The sequence below is a fragment of the Phaseolus vulgaris genome, chromosome 3 (genome assembly GCF_051622355.1).
Source record: "Phaseolus vulgaris cultivar YP4 chromosome 3, ASM5162235v1, whole genome shotgun sequence".
Taxonomy (NCBI): domain Eukaryota; kingdom Viridiplantae; phylum Streptophyta; class Magnoliopsida; order Fabales; family Fabaceae; genus Phaseolus; species Phaseolus vulgaris.
The window spans coordinates 8,663,278-8,685,649 of NC_143500.1; the positions used below are offsets into that span (position 1 = coordinate 8,663,278).

At 32.8% G+C, this 22,372-nt stretch overlaps 1 protein-coding gene across 1 annotated transcript; it reads left to right on the forward strand.

Moving 5' to 3' along the window:
- Positions 1–18,118: 18,118 nt before the first annotated feature.
- On the forward strand, positions 18,119–22,250 carry SPDS1 (spermidine synthase). The gene is made up of 9 exons (XM_068606612.2): positions 18,119–18,641; positions 20,176–20,252; positions 20,353–20,475; positions 20,556–20,660; positions 21,063–21,135; positions 21,224–21,295; positions 21,382–21,577; positions 21,665–21,791; positions 21,904–22,250. The coding sequence occupies exons 1-9, from the start codon at positions 18,476–18,478 to the stop codon at positions 21,967–21,969; spliced, it is 1,005 nt and encodes a 334-aa protein (XP_068462713.2). The 5' UTR covers positions 18,119–18,475; the 3' UTR covers positions 21,970–22,250.
- Positions 22,251–22,372: the final 122 nt, after the last annotated feature.

A 22,372-nucleotide genomic window follows, 5' to 3' on the forward strand; every position in this document is an offset into this window, starting at 1 on the left:
CAAACCTATTATACAATTAATTTCAACAATAGATATTTGAAAATACCCCTCCACATAAAATCCTTAACCATTTGAGCAAATTCCAAAATTTGCAATTATGCTTTGGGATTTCGAAAGCAATATCGGTGGCCGAAAAAACCTTTCATCAAACTCCTCGTTTGAACTCTATTAGAAAATTCAACGATTGCATCATAAAATTAATTTACGTTTGGTCATACAAGTTTTTTTATAAAGGAATACCAATTTTATTGTAAGACGTAATATATTATGTAAGGTGCAATAAAGAATTCAATAAAAAAAAAACAATAAACTTAGTCATTCATGTGGGTCCCATAATTGATCTTAAGGCATAATATAATAACGTAAGGGTAAGGTGCACTAAAGAATGAGCAAAAACAAAAGATTCTTATCTTAATTCTATGTGAAAGTAGTTTTTTTAATTATATTTTCTGAATCTATTTTTCTGACAATTTTTTTTGTCACACCTTTTTTTTTTATGCACGTGATAGGTTTCACAACATTCTTTTCGTAAAAACAGAAGCCTATATTTTTTAATCTCCATCAAATCAAATTTCATTAGAAATCATAAGATATATATAATCTCTGACATTAGTCATTTATTTTCTTAAATCACGTTTAGGTCCAAGACTCAAAGAGTCATTCTAAAATTATTTTACATTACATAATTTTCTAACACGTATCTCCCAGCCCATATACCACTATCCTTCCCTGGTTTTCTGTACGCCGTTCACTGCGCCTGCACCACACCCCAGCCACGCCGTGCAACCACCGCATCACCCTCCGCGCCCAGCTGCCACTACACTGCAACAGCAACCCTAGCTCCACCACTCCACTCTGCACCCGCCTGCCGCTTCCAGCCACTCCGCACCACACCCATTGAACATCCCTGCACCCCCAGAAACGTAGCCCCGCTCCTCCGGTCATGCACCACGGTAGCCTCCAGCAGTGCCGCCGCCTGCAAGCGCCCAGACCAAACCACCGCACCAGCTCTATCATCCACCACCTGCTTCCGGTCACCTCGACAACTCCAGCAATTCCCGCCAGTACCATCTCCTCCCTGCACCGCCGCTGCGCCGTCAACCGCATCTCCACCACCACCATTTATGCACCCCGCTGCATAAGAGGGAGACCCACGTAAAAAAATGAAAAAGGGAAATAGAGAGAGGAGAGAGAATAAGTGGGTCCCACGGATTTTTAAAAAAGGAAAAGAAAAAATTGGGCCCATTAATCTGGCCCAGTATTCTTTTGCTTGCAGTACCTCTTCTTTTACATTCGCATCCCTTTCCTCTGTTAAAAAAACAAAGAGAAGCCTCGGCCCATTCTGCAGCCAAGCCTTTTTCTATTTGCCACACACTTTTTCTTATGTGTACCAATATGTTTCTTTTGAAGCCTGAGCCCATCAGCTGACCGGCACTTTTATCTATATGTCACCCTTTTTACATTTTATACACCGAACCACCCTAAGTGCAGACCTTTAAGCTGGCCTATCACCAGTGCTATTTATCACTCGAGCTTTCCATTCATACCACCAGCCTCTTAAGCCGACCTATACGCTGGCCCATAAATTCGTCTATTTGTTACTCGCTCTTTCCATATAAACACCTCACTAGTTTTTTTAAATCTGGCTCCGTACGCTGCCCATAATTTCTGGTATTTGTCACTTGCGTTCTCCATAAATACGGTTTTTATAACTGCACTACCAAGATTTTGGAAAGCCCAGGGCCCCTGCATCTGGCCCAGCACTTTGGGTATTTATCACACCCTCCTTTTTATTAGTAGACCCATCAACTCATATTTTCTAAAAATTATAAAACTTAAAAAATTAAAAAATATTTTTTTCAATAAGTTAAACCTTTAGAACTGCTTAAACTTTGATCTTTCCTTACGAAAAAAAATATGTAGGACCAAGGTTTATCCTTGGATCCCAAATAAAACATTTAAAAATATTTTCTTTATTTTTAAACAAATATTTATATTTTTGTTTTATGGGAAAAAATAAAATTTTTTAAAATCACATTCATTTTACATATTTAATTAAAGATATCATCTTCAGACAGACGTTGTAGGGGTGCTAATTCCTTTCCTACATGAAACCAACTCCCACAAATCTGGTTTGCATACCATTTTTTTGGTTTTTCCATAGTTTTCCACAATAAACTAGGGTGGCGACTCTCATTCTTAGTAAAAATAATATTTATTCTTTGTCATCCCATCGTTGTGACCTTGGCCTATCACGTGCATGGATACAATCCGTTTGTTAATTTCTTTAACAACTCAAATGAAGTGGAAGATTTATCAACTTGATATGAAATTTGCATTCTTAAATGACTATCTAGAAGAAGTCTATACTGAGGGCTTTTTCACTTGATGAACATGAAAATAAGGTTCTAAAATTGAAGAGAGATTTTTATGGATTAAAGCTAACACCAATAACATGAAGTCTCCATATTAACAAGTACTTCCAATATAATGATTTTGACTGATGTATTAATGAGTATGATATGTATGTAAAAATTCATGATAATGAATATATTTTGATTGTTTGTCTCTGTGTAGATGATCTTATATGCACTAGCAGCAATCCAAGCTTATTTGAAGAATTCAAGAAGGTGATGTCATATCAGTTTAAGATAGCAGGCATAGGGCTCTCATGTTATACTATTTGGGCCTAAAGGTTAAGCTTTGGAGGAAGGTGTCTTCATTTCTCAAGAAAGCTATGCAAAAAAGGTTTTTGAAGAAATTTAAAATGTTTGATTATAATCTAGTGAACACACCCATGGAGAGTGAGATAAAATTATCAAAGTTTGAAGATGGTGTAAAAGAGAATCCTATTTTTGTTAAAAAGCCTCGATGGAAGTTTGAAATACTTAACATGTACAAGGTCCAATTTTTTTTATCCAGTAGGAGTAGTATTACAGTAAATGGAGATGAATATTCCTTATCTGATGTGATGCTTTAATGTAGCGTACGTAATCGCACGTAATCATAATGAAGAAAGAGAGGTTTTGATGAACCCTAATTATAGAGAAAAATAAATATAACAAAAACTTTTATTCACTTGTATATTAGAGAGTAAAATACATGGTGTATATATAAGAAAAAGATTAAGACCTAGATGAAACAGAAAAGGAAAGTTGGGTCAAACAAACAAAGCCCAATAATTTAAAATAGAAAATTAAATATATTAACACCCCCCTCAAGCTGGGGAGTAGATATTTGTCAGGCCCAGCTTGGATTTGAGAGTAGAGAATTGGGCGGAAGCAAGGGGCTTGGTGAATATGTCAGCAACTTGCATTGCAGAAGTAATGGGTAGTAGTTTGAGGAGACCAGAGTTAAGTTTTTCACGAACTAGGTGGCAATCAATTTCGATATGCTTGGTTCGTTCATGAAAAACTTGATTGGAAGCTATTTGAAGGGCAGATTTGTTGTCACAGTACAGGGTTGCAGGCTGGGAGAGAGGAAGATGTAAATCCTGAAGGAGGTAAGACAACCATTGTAACTCACATGTGGTGGTGGCAAGGGCTCTATACTCGGCTTCAGAGGAGCTGCGGGAGATAGTTGATTGCTTCTTTGATTTCCATGATATTAGGGAGTCTCCTAAGTAGATGGAATATCCAGTGACAGATTTGCGTGTGGTAGGACATGTTGCCCAGTCAGAGTCACTAAAACCACAAAGGTGAAGTGAACTAGTGTGAGAAAAATATAGTCCTTCACCAGGGGTGCCCTTGAGGTAACGCAAAAGACGTGAGACAGCTTGCTGATGATGAGTTGTGGGTGCAGATATGAATTGGCTTAAATTGTGGACAGCGAAGGCGATGTCTGGTCGCGTGTTGGTTAAGTAAATTAGACGTCCAAGGAGTCTTCTGTATTGAGAAGTGGCATCAGCATCGAGAGGTGAGCCTTGGTCGGGAGAGAGACAGGAGGTGTGAGTCATAGGAGTGGCCACAGGTGCAAAGTCAAGCATGCCAGTTTCTTGAAGGAGATCAAGAGTATACTTGCGTTGACTTAAATGAAGACCAGTACTGTTGCGAGCAATTTCCAGTCCCAAAAAGTAAGTGAGATTACCTAAATTTTTTTATCTTGAAGTGATGGTGAAGGGATGCAGTAATTGTATTGATTTCCTCCGTGTCATCACCAGTTAAGAGCAAGTCATCAACATAAACAAGAATAACACTGAGTTTATCATTATTATATTTAAGAAAAAGAGAGTGATCAGCAACACAAATAGAGTAATTATTTGATAAAAGAAAAGTAGAAAGTTTGGCATACCATTGGCGACTAGCTTGACGAAGGCCATACAAAGACCGTTGAAGCTTGCAAACATGCTGGGGAGAAGGAAGAGAGAGGCCAGGTGGAAGGGTCATGTATATCTCTTCATGGAGATCACCATGAAGAAATGCATTATTGACATCAAGTTGTTTTAAAATCCAATTTTTGGTAGTGGCAATAGCAAGCAGAAGGCGGAGGGTAGTAAGTTTAGCAACAAGTGCAAAAGTGTCTAAGAAATCAAGTCCTTCAAGTTGGGTAAACCCTTTGGCAACAACTCTAGCTTTGTGGTGCTCAACAGTGCCATCAGAATGGTATTTGATTTTATATACCCATTTACAACCAATAGTTTTCTTTCCTGGAGGGAGAGGGGTAAGTTGCCAAGTATTGTTAGCAGGAAGAGCTTGAAGCTCATCTTGCATGGCAGATTGCCAAGAAGCATGTTTGGAGGCTTCGTTATATGTTCGAGGTTCAGGATGAGAATTGATAGAGGAAATAACATTTCTAAAATTGGAAGATAAGGAATTGTAAGACAAGTAATTATGAATAGGATATCTACTACTTACAGTGTTGGTTGCAGTGTGGAAATCTGCAAGATAGGCAGGTTGTCGGTGAGGACGAGCTGATCTTCTTGGAAATTGGGGTGAGATGCTTCCTGGAGATGTAGGCGGTGATAATTCTGATGGAGGTGCAATGTTGGATGCAGGAGCAGAGGCACTATTTGTTGGAAGATCATAGGATAATGAGGCTGGTGGAGGAACAATATTGGGTGCAGGAGTAGAGGCACATGGCTCGACAGGAGGTGTAGTATCAGAAAAAAAATCAAAAGCAAAATTATATGCATTAGGAATAGGGAGAGATAAAGTGTTAGGGTCCTTAGGCAAGCCACTGTCCAATTTATATGGAAAGTGGTTTTCATGAAAGATTACATGTCTTGATATCTCTATGCTATGAAACTTTAAATTTAAGATAATATAACCTTTTGTATTTTGTGGGAAGCCAAGAAAAATACCTTTGATAGATCTATCATCTAATTTTTTCCTGTGCAGTAATGGTACTAGCATAACAGAGACAACCAAACACTTTTAGAAAGGAAATGTCATATGGTTTTCCAAACAACTTTTCATGAGGAGTGATGTTATCAAGTAATGGAGTAGGAATAACATTTATTAAGACAACAACATGATTTACAGCAAATTCCCAAAAAATAGGAGGAAGATTTGCTTGAAAAAGTAAAGCCCGGGTTACATTTAGTATGTGTTGATGTTTACGTTCTACAATGCCATTTTGTTGTGGTGTTTCAACACAAGATTTTTGATGTATAATTCCCTTTGAAGCATAAAAATTTGACATAGCAAACTCAATACCATTGTCAGTACGAATCGTTTTGATATTAGTTTTGAAATGATTTTGAACGAAAATAGTGAAGTTAATTATGTGTTGACGCACTTCAGATTTGTTATGCAGCAGAATAACCCAAGTATAACGCGAGTAATCATCAACAATAGTCAAGAAATAACGAAAACCTTGCATAGAAATTATGGAACATGGTTCCCAAATATCAAAGTGTACAAGATCAAAAATAGCAGAGGTAACAGTATTACTTAAAGTGAAAGGAAGTTTTCTCTTTTTGCACGACTACAAGTGTCACATACATGATGAGTATCAACAGTAATAAAAGAGTATTGTTTGCTTAAGACATGTAATCTTTCATGTGAAGGGTGTCCTAGTCTATAATGCCATAGTGTTTTGTCTGTGATATTACAATTAATAAAAGGAGCAAAACAATGCGGTTTAGAATGACTAGAAGCACGCAAGGTAGTGACAAGGTACAAGCCAGCGGTGGCTTTAACTGTACCAATCCTCTCTTGAGTGAGATTGTCTTGTATAATGCAATGGGTTGAAGTGAAAGTTAAAGTGCATTTAAGTTGGTGTGTGAGTTTAGAAACAGATATTAAGTTTAATTGAAAATGAGGCACGTATAACACATCAGACAAATAAAACTGATAAAAAAAACGTACTAAACCAGAATATGTGACATAAACAGTTTGGCCATTTGGAAGACTAATTAAGACAGGTTTAATTTTAGTATAAGTAGTAAAAACGTTCAAATTGTGACAAACATGATCAGTGGCACCAGAATCAATAATCCAATATTCTTTTATAGAAGATAGTGAAGAGAGAAACTTACCTGTTGAAGAATGCTCAGTATTGGGGATTTCATCCGTAGAGATGGTGCCGACTTGATTAATTTGAGTGTGAGGGGCAGGATCCTCAAGGTTTTGCTGACGCAAAATGTTGGTAAGGAATTGACACTGTTGTGATGTAAGTTGAATCCCCTTTACATCCTGTTCTTTAGGAAAAAGCTCAGAAAAAGTGTCAGTAGTAATCATATTATTGGCTTGGGATGTCCAATTGGTGAATTTGTAGCCAGGAGGGAACCCATGCTTTTTATAACATGTGTCAACAGTGTGGCCAAGACGATTACAAAAAGTGCAGACTTTTCTATGAAAGAAAACTTTGAGGTTTTAACATTACCAGAAGGAAAACCCACTTTGCGAAAACAAACAGCCTCAGTATGACCATATTTACCACAAAAATTGCATGTAATAGTGTGACTACTATTAAGACTATGAAGACTAAGGTTTTCATTAAACATTGTTGAAAAGATTTTTAAAACCAATCAAGATTTTGAAAGAGAACAGAAAAAAAAAACCAAGAACAGCAAAGAGGGAAATAAAAATCAGAGAGAAGCGCAGTAGAACTCTTCATTCGAAGAGCTCTGATACCATATTACAGTAAATGAAGATGAATATTCCTTGTTTGATGTGATGCTTTAATGTAGCGTACATAATCGTAATGAAGAAAGAGAGGTTTTGATGAACCCTAATTGTAGAAAAAAATAAATATAACAAAAACTTTTATTCACTTGTATATTAGAGAGTAAAATACATGGTGTATATATAAGAAAAAGATTAAGACCTAGCTGAAACAGAAAAGGAAAGTTGGGTCAAACAAACAAAGCCCATAATTTAAAATAGAAAATTAAATATATTAACAAGTAGTGAGTCAATTCATGGAGACTCCCAGTTCTACTGATATAAAAGTTCCTAAAAGGATACTTCGTTATCTAAAAGGTACTCTTGATTATGAGTTATTTTATTCTTTTTCTAATGATTTCAAACTTCATGAATTTTGAGATAGCCATTATGTGGGTGATATATATGATAGGAAGAACGTCAGTGTCTTTAACTTTTTCATGGGAGGATTTGTTTTTCCATTGAGTTCAAAGAAATAACTTATTGTCACACTTTCAACATGTGAGTCAGAATATGTAGTAGCAACTTCATGTACTTCTCATGCAATTTGGCTAAGGAGATTATGGAAAGAATATTTGCCACAAATGAAATCTACATATATTTGAATAGATAACAAGTATGCACAAGCAATAACAAAAAAATTGGTATTTTATCATCGAAGCAAGCATATAGACATTTGATATCATTACTATAAAGGAAGTGAAGCTTAAGTTATTCAAGACTCAAGATCAAGTTACAAATATCTTCATGAAGCTACTAAAGTTTGAAGAGTTTCAAAAGTTAGGAGCAAATATATATTGGTGTGAAGAAGAAAATTTTAAATTAAAAGGGAGAAATGTTATTATAATTTAAATAAAGAAATATATTGAATAACTCCTGAGTTTTTCTAAGTAAAACCTATAAAGTTTTTAATTAGAGAAAGGTGCAGAAAATTTTATTATAGAACTTTAATTAAAAAAACTCCTAGAAGACAATCTATATCTCTTCATTGAACATCTATAAATACCTCATTATATTTAGCATTTTCAAGACAAGAAAATTTGAGTTCTCTCTTTTCTTACTTATCGTCTCCTACAAAAAATTGTTGCCTATTTTGTTGATTTGGTTTATTACTTTTCCTTGCACCATGGTGGTTAACTTATTGACTAGTGTTTTTCATTATATGTATGCGACCGGTTAGGAATACATCCTGAAATCACTTCGGCAAGTAAGAGGAGTGCTTGTGAAGCTTATTTAGAGGAGATTTTTCGATCAAAAGAGAATAAGGTTGTACAAGGAGTTGAGAATTTCATTTTATTCAAAGCTTAGGTGTCAACATTAATTGGTAAAGCCCTTTTTAAAAAAACTATAATAAACTATACAAATAATATTGTTGTCCAAGAGAGAGATAATGGCTAAAGAAGAGGAAAAGAAAGTTGAGAAAGCACCAGTAATATAAAAAAAGACAAGTGGTGAGAAAAAAAAGTGGAAGAATAACCAGTTGAGCCTCCTGCTTAAGAGGAAAATAAACCAACTCAACTGATTGAGAAAGAAAAACCACCAAAATCTTGAAAATTTGGTACAAAATAGCATGAAGCTACTTCTTGAAAACAAATATATGTGTATTCTTAATTTGCATATAATAAAAAATTGTCATAATACGATTCCTTTATTTTTTTTCCCCGTATAAAATCAATTTTGTGCTACTTAATTTGATATTGTTCCAGAGATTTAGTATAAGATGTTTGTGAATTGTTTTATAATTTTTAATTTCATTTTTCACTTAAGGAATTGTGACATTAATTTGGTTTATCATACCCTTCTTATAACTTTAGTAAGGAGAAGTAATAGACTCGGGATACTAGAAGAATTCATACTTATTTGAATTTACATGCAACCAAAACCACAATAGAAGAATGCAATCTTTTATTTATTTATTTATATATTTATATATATATATATATATATATATATATATATATATATATATAATCCATAAATTTTGTGGTAGCATATATAAAAATTAATGTTTTGGTAAGTTAGTTTTATTAATATGTGAATAATGTTTTAATTATGTTAGGTATTCGAAGAAATCATTTCTTCATGTAGCAAGTTGATTATTTAAATTTTTTAAAAAGAAATTTACATATTTTTTATTGAATTCTTTTTTTTTTGGCAAGTAGGTGTACGAACTTATTAGGCCAAATTCAAGAGAAACATCCTTTGAAAAGACTGTGATGTTTCCCTCAAGATAAATATGTAGAAAATTACCCATTGAAGTGTCGTGATTTTTTCCAAAAAAAAAATCTTCTGAAATTATTTACGGAAAGTCAAATTCATGGATAACGTTTCCTACTAGCATATTATTCACAAATGTTTTATTATCATAAATCCGTGAGAAAAATAGTATTTTCATGAAATTTTAATATTTCTTATGAATTTTGATTATAATATTTTTTTCTTGTAGGGTTATATATATTTTTTTCAACTTGAACGTTTTCTTTCCTTTTTTTTATGTATTTTCGAATAAAGGTATAAAAAAAGAAATATTATTATTGTTTTAACCTTCCTGAATTCACTTGGTTATTGATTTGATGGAGAGATTAACAGAAGCATTGAAGAATAGAGGTGAAGGTAGAGATGCAACCTGCTTTTGGCTCCTAGGAGTATTGTAAGGAGTGTGGAGAGTGATAGGCTAAACCTAATCACTTGAGAAATTGAGAAAAAGGACGATAAGAACTTTGTTAGCAATATTGACAACATAACTATGCGTACTTTTATATAAATTTTCAAGAGTCAAGCATCACCATTTATAAGTGAAAGGCCAACCAAGAATTACAAGTAAATGAGTAAAAAAATTAAAAGTGATACTAGTTCTAAGTCGCATGACAAGTGTGAAAGTGTGTGAGCCATATAATTATTTTAAGTTTAATGATTGGTCTAGGGTTTAATGTGGGTTGTAATTGAACTCAATTATACCTTAGGTAGATTTAGAAACCTTAACCTAAAATTAAGGTCAAATAAAAAAAAAAAAAATCTATACTACTTTTTTGAACAAAATTTTTTAAGTCATATTCTAGCTTATAGCACTTAGGTTATGACTCATTTGTGTAAGAATGTGTTTTTTTTTAACTCTCACTTTTTTTAAATTTTCTAGTTTTATCCTAATAATTGATCCTTTTATTAGGACTCTGCCATCAAATTATAAGATATTTTATTATTAAGGTTGTGAATGTCAAAATTCACGTTAATCAATATATATATTTTTAATGTAAGAATATTTTATACCATAATCTCTTTTTTTTTTCTTTTCGCTAGTGACTTTACACTGTGATAATTGCTTAGTTTTATATTTCTAAAATTTTAACTTCAAACTTTTCTATTTTAATATTTTTTTTCTGATATATTTTTTACCGTCAAATTATAAGTATTACAATTGTAATTTAAAATTTGAAATTAGCTTTTTTTAAGAAATTTCATCTTCTCTCCTAAATCATATTCACTTAAATTATTTATTATAATCATTCACATTTTATTTTTGTAATTCAATATTTTAAAATTTTATTTGAATTAAATATTATTGCAACACTATACAGGATATTTATTGATAAAAAAGAATAAAAAGAATCCTGGTAGGGTAAATAAGTTGAACTATTTGACTGTCTGGATATGGGTGGAAGGAAAAGGCGTAACGTTGACTCTATCACTGATTGGTTTGACGGAAAAGAATATGGTGACAATCACTTTATTTCGATTTGATACTTTTGTTCTTTTCTTTATGGAGGAATCATAATTTAATCTTTTATTAAAAATAATAATCTATAGGAAAAGTGCATGTCTTTAATAATCTTTAAATGATGGTTGAAAAAATTTCAATTATTGTTTTGAAACTTAACAAAAGTTTTCAAATGATAATGAAACTTTGTGTTAAAGTACTCCAGATTTTTTAAAGTGGTTGTTTAAATTTTTTTAATTATTATTATTATTTAATGGATATGATTGACTAATAGTTAAATACTCCCCTTATACTAACTTGATAAAAAAAAATAAGTAAAATCTTATAAGGAATTATTTCTACAATTCGAAGAGAAATAATTCCATCTCTGATTATTAATTAATATAGATGAATATAATGTAAGCAATTAAATTACGCGTTAATTTTATTTCAACATATTTTTACTTTTAATCTTGTTTTTATATATAGGTCAGTGTACAAGAAAGTGGCATTCTTTGTTCTTCTACTATTTTAATTTATTCCTTTCTTATTTTATCACTTTTTATTGTCTTTTAAGAGTGAATTCTTTAACTGATTCATATAATTTTTATTTATTTAAGATAAATTAAATTAGTATAAAAGTTTCATAAAAATAATAAACTTTATTTTTTTAATCTAATATTTATGTATTTTTACCGGTAAGGAGCATAATTCTTTTAAGATGAAAAGAGTGACGGAAAATCAAGTTTAAACCTCGAGAATTGAGCATTGAGTTAGTGATGAAGACCAAGGAGAGATCCACTAATGAAAGCATACTTGGGATAGTGAAAGACTTAAAAAATTTCCCAAAACTCATAAGAAAATCTTGAAACTCAAAGTTCCTTAGAGGAATACCTTAGGAGAATATTCTCATTTTTAAGACTTCAAAAGAGCAAGAAGACAAATAATTTTGCATAGTCAAAATTTCCTTTAATTTCAAAGTAGTTTACAAGAGGGAACAAAGAGTCTTATTTATAAATGCATAAGCCCTTTGCACTCAATGTTCTAAGGGATGTGAGACTAAATTCACAAAGTGCAATTGCACACTCATGAGAATCGACGTCTACTACAAGAAGTCCCACATCTAGCAATTCTGTGTAACAAATAAAAATTTTGTCATGTATATTTGATTATAAATATATCTTTGAATATATCAAAATCAAGTAGGTACATAAGCCCCTAAATATGGAATCCATATATAAGATGTAGGTAGACCGAGTTGGTGGATAAACAAGTTTTAGTGCTTGTCAAGTATGATGTGTCTTATAACAATGTGTTTCTCAATATGCATTAATGAGGGAGTTTTATAAGTTATTCTTTTTTTAGGCATAACATCACTTAAGCAACTAATGTTGACTTATGTGATATGTTACCTTAGGATATGACATTTCAAAAGTTTTATCATTTTGCACAAAACATTTTAACTTTCTCATGTTGCTTTATATTTAAACATCACTCTTTCTTACATTGCTTCTTTTGTCATTTGCTCTTCTATCCATAGTTGACTTTGAAGTTTTTGTGAGAGAACTTAGTGTTGTTTTGTTGTTGTTCATTGCCATTTTCAGTTAGTTACATTCCTAATGGCTTCTTCTTCTTCCTTTTCAAGCTTAATCAATTTAACCAAATGACTGTCATCACTCTTAATAAAAGAAAGAAGATCATCATTATTAGATAAATGAGAAGTAAGAAAAATTTGCCGAACCCAACTCCAAATATGCAAAGCATTAGAACATTCAAAAAATAAATGTTGAATAGATTCTTCATGCTTTTCACAAAGCGTACACATAGAACATATATGCAACCCTTTATCCTGAATATGCTGATATGTAGGAAGATGCTCATGAAAAAATTTCCAGAGTACTAGAGTTTTGAAAGGTGGAATATATGAAGACCAAATGAATTTACCACAACCACAGGGAACACCTGGTTCCAAGAAAAAAGTCTTAGCCGATTTAAGAGTGAAACGACCAGACTCATCTAGAATCCAATTAGGAATATCATATTCCTACCTAACCATGATATGATTAAAAAAACGAGGCATCTGTTGTAAAGACAAGGGAATATTTCAATCACAACCAGTCCAAAATTGAGAGACTGTGTCCGGAATGCTAGCACCATCAGATAATCCTGCAATATTTGCTAAAGAAGTAGAAGAACACCATTTACCATACCAAAAATTAATAAAAGTACATGTACCAATAGCCCAAGAAGTATAATCAAGTATATTAGCATAAAACTGCTTAATTGCAGGCCAAAGAGATAAGGATCTATAAACCTTTCTTAAGAACCCTGACTTTCAGGAGAAAAGACCAAGGCTTGTTGCTATAAACAAAGTTTCAAGCAAGCTTAAGAAGATACACACTATCACCAAGCCAAATAAAATTTCTACTCCACTACTCAACTTGCTTAAGAAGTGAAACAGGTCATTTAGACATATTAAAGCTATAAGCTAGAAATCCAGTAATCATCGTATTGACCAATTGTATCTGAGCCATCATGCTAAGAGATTTACCTTTCCAAGATGCTAGCTTCAATTTGACTTTATCATCCAAAGGTTGAGGAAATCGACACTTTGAACCACCAACAAAGATAGACACTCTTAAATAAGTGGAAGGAAAACAACCATGACCTCAAGAAAGAATACGTTGAATTTTGGTGACAAATCTTGTTGTATCCATGGTAAAAAAACTATTCTTAGAATTATTAATATATTGACCAGAAAAATCACCATATGTTTTAAGAAAAATACTCAAATTTTTAAGAGACTTATTACCCGCCCTATAGAAAACAAATATGTCATCAACATATAAAATATGAAAGGGAGTGAGATAACCTTACGAACTAGCCATATGTAGAATCTTCTTATCACTCACAAACTTAGAAACACCTCTTCTAAGAACCTCATCTGCAAGACAAAAAAGTAACAAAGACAAAGGATCATTTTATCTGACACCTTTACTACAAGGAAAAAAACCCACCAAACTGTCATTTATTCTGATAGAAAGCATAGTTGAACTAAAAATTGTATTAATCCAACCGACAAACGAGGAATATTAAAGTACTTAATAACTTAATTGATTGAGTTATGCACAAATAACAAGAAATTGGATATATTTTTAGGGTAAATAGTAAATTGAGTATAATTAGTATTATAATATTTTATTTTTAGTACAATAAAAAAAATTACCATCTTAGTATAATAATTTTAATTTTTTAGTTTTTTTACTTTATTAATAATTAATATAATTGAGCATATGTTTGGTACGTAGTAATTATCATATGTGTTTATTAAAAAAAAATTAACCTTAATATGCAATTAATCTTAAAGGTTAATTTCTAGTGGGATAATTATTAAAAAAAAATTGTTGTAGGTAATATCAATTGTATTATGATGAAATTCAAGTGAGTCAAGTACAATCGAATTGTGACACCTAGACTTTTAGTCTTAATAGTCTTAATAGAAGAAGTTGTTGACCATCTTTTATAACACCTAGACTTTTGGTCTTAATAGAAGAAGTTGTTGACCATCTTTTATAGTTGTTGGTCTAGTGATAGTAATTATTGGATCCAACAATTAACTAATTGTCTATTAACATTAAATTTTCTTTTAATAATACATGAGAATTATTAAAGACAAAAAAATGTTCAATTCTCAACATTAATGAAATTATTTTTTTTATAATAAAACTATAATTTTATTATTATAATGAAAACAAAATATATCCATATTTATTATACGATTATTTATCTTATTTTTTTATTATTCAACATATTTTTTATTATTCAATATTTTTTATGTAGACTCAAAATTTTATAAGTATAAATACTTTTCATTTTTCTTTTATTTTTAATGTTTAATTAACACTAAAAAGATAAATGTGTAGCAAATCAGTTTCTAAGAAAAATCTTTAATGATTAAAATTGTTATTCACGACCTTAAATAAATGAAAGATTAAAATATCCTACATTTATAATCTCTTTTTACTAAACCGAATTTAATGTTAACTAACATTTTTTGAGAAGCTGAGTTTAAATTATTTTAATATTTAAATATTTTCAAATAACTAAATCTTGTTTGTATACTATAGTAATTTTCGTGCGATAAGTATTATTCGAGAATCAATTTTCAATCTTATTTTTTAACATTAGATTCACATCGACTATAAATAAAGACAACCGTCTCATGTACGAGTTTACAAGTCTCCGTACGATGAAGATGTGTTGAAGATCTCACATTAACCAGATATAAAGAAATTTTATAGTATATTTGGAGACAAACCTCATCTTATGAACCAATTTTGTAAGATTGAGTGACGCTTAAAGTTCACTTCTTAATATATAAGTGAGTTTCTAATCAAGAACTCTCCTTTTCTGTTCTTGCTAAATATTTTTCTTTTCCAATTCAAACAATTTCTCAAGAATTTTACTAAAAAACAATTTCTTACATAATGAAGAACTAGGTATTAAAAGATATGACATTAGAGCTCTGGTGGTGAAGTTGTTGATCTCTCACAAGATCTTTGTTCACCTTACCATATTAGTTTAGCATATAATCCTTCCTTTCTCATTGTCCCTATTATTCTTGAGGAACCAAACTATTATCATTAGTCTCGTTCATTTCAAAGAACAAAATAGGTTTTATTGATGGAATCATAGAAGCTCCCAATCATACCGACTCATTGTTTTCCAACATGGCAGAGAGCCAATATGCTGGTTGTTTCCTGGATTCTCAAGGTTGTTTCTCAATCCATCACACAGAGCATCATCTGTGTGGACAATGCCTTTGACATATGAAATAATTTAAAGGAAATGTTCTCACAAGGAGACATGATTCGTATTTATGATATTCATGAGATGATTTCTTCTTTCAAACATAAGGTGAGTTGACTGTTACAAATTATTTCACTCAGCTAAAAATTCTTTCGGATGAATTTGATCTTTTTCGTCTGCTACCTACTTGTTCATGTGCCTCTAAATGCACCTGCAATGCTCTTGTAAATGTTTCTAAATATAAAGCACAAGACCAAATTATTAAATTTCTAAGGGGGCTAAATGATAATTATTTGACTGTGAGAACTCAAATCCTATTGATGGACCCTTTGCCATCCTTGAATATAGCTTGCTCTCTTGTTACACAACAAGAGAGACAAATATTTGGTGGTCAATCCAAAGCAATGATTGCTACTAGCAAAGGAGGTTATAAAAACAATACTACAACCTATGGAAGAGGTGTTGGTTATGAAAGAGGATGACACAAACCACAACAACTAGTAGATGACTAAGGACACATCAAGCACTTCGCAAAAAGGTCAGTCATCTCAGTATACAAAACCGAACCCCACCAAACCTTAAGAAAACATCAACAGAAGAAGAACAAACTATAAACCAAAATATCAAAAGTTCTTCCTTCTGGTCTTTCCACAAGAGAAAAGTTATGTAAATAAATTGGGTTCACTTTGGGGGTCCAAAATAGAAAAATAAGCTAGAGTAGGTTCACATAGCATAAAAGGAGTGTACTTAGCGAAATGGGCTTGTACCAAGCCCACTTTTTCAAGACAAGGCATCTAGGTTTAGGAAGGTTGTCCTACCTTCTAGAAGACCAAGCCAAAGGGGCGTTTGAGCATGGTCAACCCCCTTGGCCACACCTTCTTGTATTCCCCTTTTACCCTTGCCCACCAAGACACTCATTCCTATAAATAGGATGTCTTGTCTCATGTATTCACAACTTGATTTTGAATAGTAAAGAAGCTCTACAAGAGTGATTTTGTGAGACTTGTGAGCTCTCATGTTGGGTCTTATCTTGGGTGGGTAATATCTCAAGTGGCGGCTCAAGTTATCTAAGTCTTATCCTAGGTGGGTAATATCTCAAGTGGCGGCTCTTGCATCACTCATCTTGGAGTCCCTCTACTCCAAGTGACATGACTTCCTTTCTTCCCATAAGATCTTTTCATTCCTTCCTCTTTTATCTTTTATTTACACCTCCTTCCATTCCATACATGTCTTCTTCTAATCTTTAATTTTGTTTTTTACTTTGTTCTTCTTCTTTAATTGTTCCTTGTCTCTAATTTCATTGCATCATTTGTCACCTTATAATTGTCTTTTCTTTTTTCCCTTATAAAGTGAACCTTTAGACTTACTTAACCACTTGGTTAAGTTCGTGTCCAATGAGAATCTTCTTAGGATTCTCACCATAATTGCTAAATAAAAAATATTAAACAAAGAGCAACCAATAAAATATGCAATCCTAAAATCAACTCATATCAGAGGAGGCTATAGAAGAGGATATACTTCTAAAATTTGCACTCATTGTGGAAGAATGCTATAGAAAACATGGCTTTCCACCTCATTTCAAGTTTAAAAATTAGAATCATGATCAGAGTCATACTAATGTAGTTGTTCATAATACAAATTTTAATAATAATGAGTAGAATTACGAAGGTTTAAAGTCATAAGTGCAGTCTCAACAAATTGGTTTTACTCCTGAGCAGTATCAAACATTGTTAGCTCTTTTACCACAGTCCAAATTCAGTGACAATGTTTTTAATCAAGTCTCTGTTATTCCTTCCAAGACGACAATACAAACTGGTAAAAAAAATATTTCTTCCTCCAGTTCTTGGATTCTTGATAGTGGTGCTCCTGACCACATTTGTTCATCCTTAACTTATTTCACTTCATATAATCAAATTAATCCTATTTATGTCAAATTACCAAATGGAAATCTAGTCATTGCCAATTTTGGAAGTGTTTTTTCAATCAAAATCATGTCACAAACAATGTTTTCTATATTCCTTGCTTCACTTTTATTTTTCTTTCAATAACAAAATTGATTGATAAACTATCTTGTGTTCTTACCTTTGACTCTAATGGGTGTCAGATTTAGAACAAGAACTCTTTTGAAGATGTTTAGCTAAGGTAAGATGCAAGATAAACTTTATATACTCAGGATCTCATCCTATTAAAAACCTCAAATCAAAACAATAAACACTCAATTGAATAAACTCTAAATTGCTCTTATATCATATCCTTTAATACTAGGCAGTGTAGACACATTATATTTCATTTGTTTCAACAAATCCATAAAAAAGAAACCTCAAATATAGATGGTCAGAAAAAAAAAAGTTTTAATTTTTTTTTGTAAATGACAAGTGTTGTAAAGTAAAATGAAGGAGGATACATAAGTTAAAGTTGGATTGATTGCAAAATCGCAAAAAAAAAAAGTATTTTCTAAGATATGGTGGGAGACAGAGATATGGTGAAACTGGGATTACAAGATTAAGGCAAAAAACAGAAGAAGAGACACACAAAGGAAGTACCCTAATTCCAAAGACAACCTAATTGTGACTCCCATCACTTTCACATGTACTTGACAAGAAACAACACGTAACATGCATATCCTAAGGCAGTGTTTGGCAAGCTATTAAACTTTCCTCAAAACACCGATCCCAAACCATCTCACTCCTCAAACGCACCCCTTAAAAGCAGATTCCTTTCTATATTCCCACGTGGCCCACTCCCTTTGCGCTTTATGCTATTCCGTTTCCCCAATAATATCCCGAGAAGCCAAGAATAGCCAAACAGAGTGCTACTTCAAAATTTGTCGTCACCGAGAGCGAGGGAGAGAGAGGGGGGTTAGGCCATGGCGGATGAGAGCGTTGTTGAGTCCCCAGTGAAGAGACAGAAAGATGGTGAAGAAAATGGGGCCTCTGTTTCCATGGATACGGAGGGTGGCAAAGACCCTCAGGGTAATGGTTTATCGTCTGTGATTCCTGGCTGGTTCTCTGAAATCAGTTCAATGTGGCCTGGTTAGTTCTCTTTTTACCACACCCTTTTGTTTGTTGTTTTCAAAAGTTGTGCCTTTTCCTTGTGTTTTGTTACTGGGAAAGGAATTTTATCTGTTTTAACTTGTTGGTTTGTGCGTGTAGAAAAGCGAACTTGTATTGTATCAATTTGTTTATGGGTTCCTTCTCTAATGGGTTTATCTCTGTGCGAAGAGATTTGGATTTCACTTTTACGGTTGAGACATATTTTCTTGATTTCTATCCAATTTGGGTGTCTGATGGGTTGTGTTTCTGTTTTTACTTCTTGTAACGATGGCCATATTACTTAATTGCTCCTTGTCATGTACCACAGTACCAGCAAATGTGTAAATATGTATATATTTCAAGATTTTTACAATTTCTCTCGTGGAACAGAGGAACTTTTATGTGGTTTTTAATTATAATTGATTCTTTCTATACCTTTTTTTTTTCTACACCTTATATGCCGGCATGTTTTGTATAATTCTGGTTTTGTTTGTTTTTATTTTGACATCTGAAACATTTGGTAGCTCAGGTCACTGTGGCGCTGAGCCAATTCTGCTTGATGCTCTGGTGCTATTTTAAGACTAAAAGTTTATCACAGGGAGCTAATATGAAATTTGTGGAAATATAATAAATTTCACTTTTAAATGTGTTGGAGTGAAGTCCCCTTAGAAGTTGAGTTGCTATTTATCTATGGTGTTGTCTCTTTGGGACTTTCTCTACTCAGTGTCCATCCTCTGAGATCTTCAGGTTTTTGTTTCCAGAAAACGTAAATGATGGTTGTATTAAAAGGAATTAATACCATACCTCTAAAGTGAGCATGCACTTTAGAAGGTATACAAAATTTCATAAGCATTACTGAACAATAATCAATGGAGTTGATTTTAGCAATTTCATTGCTTATTAATATTATATGTATTTGCATTAATTTTAGAAACAGTATCAGTTGTTCCAATCAACGCTTTAATCTTGTGCTAGTTCTTCTAAAGGCATCTCTTGCTTTAAAAGTGCAAGATTCGTACAAAAAGTATTTATTCTAGTCCTTTTATTTGATGCATGGTTATCTGCATAAACGGATGTGTATATTGAAAAAGGAATGCTCAAAAACAAATACTTCGTATATTAAAATAGGCAGATACTGTATGCAATCACAGAAAAGAACAATCGCTGTCCTTTCAAGACTCTTCTTCCTCTTTTAATCATACATCGCCTATATTATTTTTGGGATTGAACTTTCTCAGTTATTTGATGTGTCCCAACTTTTCTTCTAAGTTCTTGAGGAGTCAGAATTTACGTACGTTTAAACAACTGAGATGCAATTGTTATCGTACCTATTTCTGCCAGTACAGTGCATGCCAACCTTGGAAAAGAGAAAGAATCTTCTTATTTTTCATAGAGAAATGTAATTTATACATTAAATTTTACAACTAAAATGAGATTTACAACCAGTAATCTGTCATTTTCAGATAAAATCAGAATAGTTGTTTTTGCCTTTTGTAATAATACTCAAGAATTAAGTATGGCTGTAATTTTGCAGGAGAGGCTCACTCCTTGAAGGTGGAAAAAATTTTGTTTCAAGGAAAGTCTGAATACCAGAATATCATGGTCTTCCAGGTACATGAATGAGGCTCCAGTAAATTATGAAGTTACTTTTACAATTTCCCCTTTTCATGTTCCTACCTTTTTCAATGCACTATTGTGATGTCTTCTGCAGTCGTCAACATATGGCAAGGTTCTTGTTTTGGATGGAGTAATCCAGTTAACAGAAAGGGATGAATGTGCCTACCAAGAAATGATCACTCATCTTCCTCTTTGCTCTATTCCAAACCCCAAAAAGGTGTTACTTGCTTTTGTTGAAGATTGAATGTTTACGCATCAAACTTGTATACTTATTCTCCCTGTATTTTTCACTTTTAGGTTTTGGTTATCGGAGGCGGTGATGGAGGAGTCCTCCGAGAAATAGCACGCCATTCTTCAGTTGAAAAGATAGATATTTGTGAAATTGACGGCATGGTTGTTGATGTAAGGCACACCAAATTTTACAATCTTCTTTCTAGTATCTGACCAAAGCTAAAGTGTGTTGCTGGCAGCAGGCTATTATGTCACTTGCACATAGTTACTTCTCTCTCTAATAAATTTTCTTGGTTTGAATGAGCTTCTAGTTAAGGAAATTAGTTATAGTTGTTCTATTTTTTTTTTAAGTTGGCCAAAAAGTTTACTGTCTAGTGCTAAAGATTTCAAGTAGCAGTATAGGCTCTACATCAAGTTTAATTAGCAGTAGTTTTTCTTGGTTTGGATGAGTTTTTTACTAAAGGAAATGAGCTATAGCTGTTCCATTCTTTTTTAGTTAGCCAAAATGTCTAGTCTAGTTCTCAAAGATTTCAGGTAGCGTTATATGCTTAGTATCTAATTTAAGTCGTGCAGGTCTCCAAACAGTATTTCCCTGATGTAGCTGTAGGGTATGAGGATCCTCGTGTGACACTTACTGTTGGTGATGGTAAGATAAACTATTCTAGTTTTAATCTTAAGTATTTTATTCTTGTTGAAGAAATAATCTAATGATGGCTTTTTTAACAATGGTCTAGGAGTTGCGTTTCTGAAGAATGTTCCTGAAGGAACTTATGATGCTGTTATAGTGGATTCATCCGACCCTATTGGTATACCATATTATTTTTCCTGATCTTCTATGTGATATAAAAATGAAACTGTTTGATAAAGGGATGCTACATTTGGCATTCTTAAGGTCCTGCTCAGGAGCTATTTGAAAAGCCCTTCTTTGGGTCAGTTGCAAAGGCTCTTCGTCCAGGAGGAGTTGTGTGTACTCAGGCAGAAAGCATATGGCTTCATATGGATATAATTGAGGACATCGTGTCAAATTGTCGCCACATTTTTAAAGGATCTGTTAACTATGCTTGGACTACTGTTCCTACATATCCAAGGTATGTATTTTCAGGTTATTTTTATAAGGATGGGGAAAGTAAAGTATATGATTATCCATTTTATGTTGATTTTACTTTTCATTTCAGTGGGATGATTGGTTTTATGCTTTGCTCAACTGAGGGACCACCTATTGATTTCAAGCATCCAGTGAATCCCATAGATGAAAATGAGTGTCAGAAATCAGCAAGACCACTAAAATTTTACAACTCTGAGGTATGCATATGCTGCCCCAACCACCTTATGTTTGAGATTTTACATTCTTCCCTCTCTTTCCTGGACTGCTAGTTCTTATTATCGATGTATCCATCTTTGCCTTTAATTCCAGATTCATACAGCAGCTTTCTGTTTGCCATCATTTGCAAAGAGGAAGATTGGTCCTAAAGCAAATTAGAAGATTTTAAAAAGCATTGAGAAAGAGCTCACGTGGCTGTTGTAGAAGTCCAACATCCATCCTTACTGAATTGCTCCATTCTATCAATGAGCCATGAAATAAGTCAGGTTAAATTTGTCATTGAAGAGTAACGTTTATTTCTGGAAATGAGTTTTAGGTGATAATGATATAGTTTATGGATTCAGTTGTCATTAAGTTTCCTCATAAACACATTTCACAATGTGGAACTATAACTATCTGTTAAGAAAAATTTTGTTTAATGCAAATTACTGTTTCTCGTATGTTTTAAAATTTAATTACACTGCCATGATCTGCCTTGTGTCTTGAATAATACATTTGGCGTGATTGGTTCTATCAATACGAAATTATCAATGTGATTGGAAGTCTGGGCAATCCTAAATGG